Genomic DNA, 6,000 nt, shown 5'->3' on the forward strand with positions numbered 1-6,000 from the left:
ATATTGTTTAGCCAGTCACTTGCATTACCAATCACTTAAAAAACGGTTGCTTATTACTGTTTTTTATTTTTGTTTTCTTTTTTGTTCTTGTTGTTGTTTTAGGTAGTCTATGGCTCTTGTAGGAGCATGGTCAGCTCAAATGGCATGACTTTATTTAAAATTGCAAATAACATATTCAATATTCTATATATTATATATAATTTTAGTTAAGTATAAAATAGTATGATTACTTGAGATTTTATCAAACAATCTCAATGCTTCTTTTTCTTAATTACTCTTCAGTCATAAGTGTGGTGACTCCCATCAAGATAGAAGGGATACAGAAATGACTTCATTTTCTCTCATACCCATTACCTGTTCTTCATTTAAATAGACTTTTACCTGAATATGAATGCTTCTCCTGGGTGAAGTTTCACTTCAGAGTAGGAATTTCAATAATTAATTTAAAGTGCTTCCTGTTTATTAGTTCAATTTAATCACACCACAGTTTTCTACATCTGTACACTTGTGATTTAAGCTTCAGTTACACATGTACTTGTCCACTTCGCAAATTAAGAATAACTGATACTAGAATGATTGCCAGGAATCAGGTGAACTTTTCAGTCTCTTACAAGCAATTATTCTGTATGTGTATAGATATTTAACAAAGTTTTGTGAAATCATGAACTTTTGTTTTTCTCTTCTTTAACTCAACTACCTAACACTTAAAGTATGTAAGACGGGCTGCTCTCTAAGAACCATATAACCATTTATACAGAGTTAATTTTATCACCTTTAGCAGTTAATTTCCCTTTTGGGAATTACATCCACAGCAGAAAAAAATTAAATGCCCAGTCTTTTCGATCATCACTATGTGGTAAAGAGATTAAATTTCAATTTGTAAGTTGAGCAGTAGTATACAGACTTCATTTAGAAACACTTCTGCATTAAAAATAAATCTGCTATGGTCTTATAACTGAACATAGACACATTACTTCACAGAGCTTGCATGGCCTGTTGACATACACAAGCATTGACATTTAATTTCTGTACCACTTCCCAAATGGCTGAGAAAGTTATCATTTTCTTCCTTTTTATTGCAATATAAAAAAACAATAAAATCCATCAAAAGCCTTATTTTCTTGAAATCAACAAATTTGGTGCTATTGTGATATCCTCCAGTCTATTTTACTTGATGTACCAACTATTATTATTGTGTGTGTGTGCGTTACTATTATTTTTGTGGTACCAGTTGTCAAACATGCTTTTCTTAAGGAAACACATTCCCCATAAGAACATATATCTAGTTCTATAGTTGCTTTGAATGAACTCTTTGGGAAAATGTGATAGAGACTTTATTTTCTTTTTCAAGAAATTTCTTCCTGAAAATAAAGACTTAATACTTAAATTAAAATCTTTGTGGCATATAAATTAAGTCTATGAACTAATAATAGTTTACCTAAAATAGAATTTTATAAGTTACAAACTACCCACACATATATGACCCACTCATTTTGCCATAGCCATTTTAGAAGGTATTGCCATTTTAATTTAATTTCAACAGACAAACTAAAAGTTTAGGAACAAAGAAACTAAAGCTAAACCCTATTCATCTGCACATAGTTAGTATGTGTAGAGGCATAATTAGAATGAAAGTATTTGGAGTCCTCAGTCCATAAGGTTAATTTGCAAATAAACAGTGGTACCTCATTTCCATGGTCAATAGCTCAGGGTTACATAGTCTAAGAAAAATAATTAACATTTGAGCATACCAGAATCAATCAAAATACTCCATATATATTGATCCCTTGCAAAAAGTTTTAAAAGTTTAAACATAAGGAAATTCATTCTCCCAAATTTAAAAATGTATCCAGAGAAGCCAAATTTTGTACATCGTTGAACCAGATTATAAACCCACACTAAACATATTTTGCAACCTTAACATTCTCCTGTCTGTGTGTGAAGACTAAGAATATGTATAGTGAAACATATATAAGTTGATTTTTTTCTTCCAGAACTAAGGTTCATTGAGCTTATGGAAAGTTGTACTTGTACTTTGTTATTCTATAAGTATACAGTAGAAATTGAAATTATTTTTCTTTTCAAGTGACTAATTTATATTCATGGTAAAATGTAGAGAGAGGCTTCTGGTTCCTTTCCCAGCTACTCAGGCCTGAATAATAACACAGAAACTATATTAATTACAAAACTGTTCAGCCAATATCTGTCAAATTTCTAGCTAGCTCTTACATCATGAATTAACGAATTTCTATTAATCTACATATTGGCATGTGGCTGTGGCTTATTATTAAGGATCCACGGTCTGTCTCCTTTGGCAACCACATGGCATATCCTTGACTCTGCCTCTTTTCTCTCTGTATCTCTGTTCGTATTTCCTGCCTGGCTTTACTCTACTAAGCCATTGGCTGAAACAGTTTTTTTGATAACCAATGGTAATAAAACATATTCTTAGCATATAGAGGGGAATCTTACATCAGTAAAAGGCTCCTTCTTATTCATTTAATCATTCTAACTTAGAAAATTTTTTAATAGAAAAGAATGAAGGGTTTGTATTGTTGATGTTTCATCTGGGACTGGGCCCCCATAGTCACTTGTCCTCTGCATTCTCACCAGCTGTGTCTTTGTGTTAAGACCTTCATCTGTGGCAAAGGAAGCTTCTTTGATGAGGGGTAAGAGCTACACTTGTCTTATTCTCAAACATATTGAGAATGCAGTTAAAAATTACAATTTCCATTGTTACTATTTTAAATATTTCAACAGCTTAATTCTAAAGTGGAACATATTTTAGGTTTTTTGATTCTTGTTTTTGGTTTGCTTGTTTTGACTCTACTGTGGGATTAGGATCCCCTTTTAACAGTTACTGAATGATGTTACATACCCTATGAAAAGCTAACAGGTTTTGCAAATTGTCATCCTCTGTATTCTCAAATAGCAAAGTCATATATTTTGAAGGAGTACTCTATTTTAACTATTTACAGTCTCCATAATATTAAGACTATAGCAGCTTCATAATTCTCCAAAAAAACCGGATGAAGAATTTGAGAATTACATTTAAATCAACCTCCCACTTGGGCGCACATATAATGTGATTACACTTGTGGACTGAGCCCACTGAATTGCAAACCTGAGCAACGGCACTTTCCTCATTTGCAGTGGAAAATAAGCATGCAAAGGACAGCAGCTGTGGCTGTGATTGTCAAAGAAGTGATCACAGCCTCTAGGGATGCAGAAATAATACCGGGGGATATCTGTACATGGCATCTTCTCTTTTTTCAACTTTCATTGTTTCTTTGTGGATTTCACATTGTGCATTCCAGTTCCATTTATCTCCCCATTTCTTCGAATCTGCCCTCTACCCTTGCAACCCCCTATCAAGACCAAATTAAAATACAAACAAACAAACAAACAATAACAACAAAAAGAAACAGAATAAAACTGTTAACCAAGTTTTTTGTCACACCAGGTCCCATAACTGCTTAGTCCCAAATAAACACACATAGGTCTACATTCATTATAAACTCATTGGTCTATTAACTTAGGCTTCTTGTTAACTCTTCTAACTTATATTAGCCCACAATTCTTGTCTGTGTTAGCCATGTGACTTGGTACCTTTTTCGACAAGGCAGTCATATCTTGCTTGCTCTGTGTCTGACTTCCTCTCTGTGTCTGGGTGACGACTGCAGACTGAAACTTCCCTCTTCTCAGAATTCTTGTTACTCTGTCTCTACTTCCTGCCTGGTCACCCTGCCTATACTTCTACCTGGCTACTGGCCAACAATGTTTATTTAAAGTACAAGTGACAGGGTACAGACCATTGTCCTACAGCACAAAACTAGAAAAAGAAGAATCTTGTTCTGAATGCTGCAATGTGGCCTATTGAGTCACACAGTTTGTCCTTTATTCATTCATGTTTATATTCAAGTGTTCAATAACAAGAGTCATTGGCCTGGCTTGAGGCCTCTCGTTACTGCTAGACTACCAAAAATGAGATTTCACTGGGGCTCCTCTTAAATATCCTATTATTGTCTTGTGTCATGGAGATCCTGCAATTTTGGATTTGTAGATTTGTCCTCTTCACATGCTCCAGCAGGAGTCAGAAAACAAATGAACAAAAAGCTTCCTTTCGGCATGATGAGAGTCATGATCTATTGTAAGATCATTAGGTATAGCCCTATAAGATTTCCGGTCTAAGTAGTGAATTGGCTTGTAGCATGTTTGTATATTAAAAGTCTAAGTGTTGTTATTGAACCTCTCAAATGCAGGCTAGAACAACAGTTTTTTCAGATTGATGTTTTCTGTCTTTAAAAGAAAACATGAATTTACTAATTGGATCTTTCTATCCTTCTCTTTACTTGTCTTCTTTAGGACCGCCTCAGAAAATAGTATCACCCAAACAAGAACACGATGACAGGAAACATGACAAAGTCGCCGACAAAGGAAGTGAGAGTGGGACTTCCTGCAATGAGCTCTCCACATCCAGCTGTGACAGTCACTCAGAGGCCAGCACTCCACAAGACAACCCGCCCAATGCCCAGCAGGCTGCAGCTCACCAGCCTAACACCTTAACCTTGGATCGACCCTCCAAAAAAGCACCTGTGCAGTGGATGCCACCACCAGACAAGCGCAGGAACAGTGAACTCTTTCAGTCACTCATCAGCAAGTCCCGAGATACAAATCTCTCCAAAAAGAAGGTCTGTGAGAAGCTAAGTGTGGAGGAAGAAATGAAAAAGTGTATTCAGGATTTTAAAAAGATCCACATTCCAGATTGTTTTCCGGAGCGCAAACGCCAGTGGCAATCTGAACTGCTTCAAAAGTATGGGTTGTAGGAATGATGATGTTCCTGGCTTGTTTGAATGGTATTCAATGTTTACTACAATGTCACCACCTGACTGTTGGTAGGTGTGATTCTTGCTGCTCTTCCTTTTTGTGAACAGTGGACGTGGGACAGTATATTTTTTTCATTACTTTTGTTGTTGTTTTTAGGAACATAATTTTAAAAATGAAACCACCAAATGTGTGTCAAAATGGTGTATCTATCTGATTCAAGCCATTTTGTAATAATGAATGTATAACGTGCATGATCAAGAAACTTAGAAATCTTGATTTTTGAACTGTGGTCAACTGGACATGTTTGTCATTCTGTAACTCACCAAACAAAATATCTTCATACCACACCAACTCAGACAACAATGTGGATCAAGCAACATGAAGTAAAATTTTAAGTGATGGTTTTAGAACCCAAATCTACAACTGTTTAAATGTTAATGCAATAAACAAGTGTTATTTTTGCATGAACACAATGTTATAAATAAATCTAAGAAATAGGGAAGATCTGTTCATTGCTATGAAAGAAAAAATGCTAAAAAAGCAAAAATTATATATACATATAGTTTCAGGCAAAGTCTATAAATGTAAGCTGTCTAGGAGACTGACTTCCTTTGTTCCAGATCTGTGGTTCTTTTGTGTAGGTGTATGGTGTTTCTGTATGTTAAGATGGTGTAAATATGCCTTATACTGTTATGTTATGGCATCAACATTCATCTATCAATGCTAACCATAATTATTTCTCTGAAATGAGTCTTTTTACATCAGGCTGTAAGAATTGGTACAAAGATGATTTAAAAGACCCTATTATCATGTTAATCGAAATAATTGAGGGAAATGACAAAGCTTTATGTGTTTATTAAAAAAGGAAAATGTGTTAGAATTCCTTAATTTCTACTGACTTTTCTTTAAAGATATTTTTTTATCAACCTCAATTTTTACTTAAAAGAGCATATTGCTTGCAGGATGGTTGTTAAAACGGAATGTTGCAAAGATTAAGCATAACTCAAATTGAGCTAGTGAGAGATCCTGGTACCAGTGAGATGCTTAGTAACCTCACAGTCAGCAAGAGAAGAAAGACCTCATTTGATAATGCACTGAAAGTTTATTTTCACTGACAACCAGATTGAAAAGGCTCTGCACAATAAACTGGAAGTTATCTCTTACAAAGCAAGA

At 34.8% G+C, this 6,000-nt stretch overlaps 1 protein-coding gene across 1 annotated transcript in view; it reads left to right on the forward strand.

The window, feature by feature from the left end:
- The window catches only part of Kctd8 (potassium channel tetramerization domain containing 8), a 247,163-nt gene extending 241,448 nt beyond the window's left edge, over positions 1-5,715 (forward strand). Inside the window, exon 2 of the mRNA XM_048415273.3 lies at positions 4,366-5,715. Coding sequence (XP_048271230.1) covers positions 4,366-4,826 — 461 coding nt within the window. The 3' untranslated portion in view covers positions 4,827-5,715. The remainder of the gene's footprint in view (positions 1-4,365) is intronic.
- The last annotated feature ends 285 nt before the right edge of the window (positions 5,716-6,000 follow it).

The sequence above is a fragment of the Myodes glareolus genome, chromosome 8 (genome assembly GCF_982192425.1).
Source record: "Myodes glareolus chromosome 8, mMyoGla1.1, whole genome shotgun sequence".
Taxonomy (NCBI): Eukaryota; Metazoa; Chordata; class Mammalia; order Rodentia; family Cricetidae; genus Myodes; species Myodes glareolus.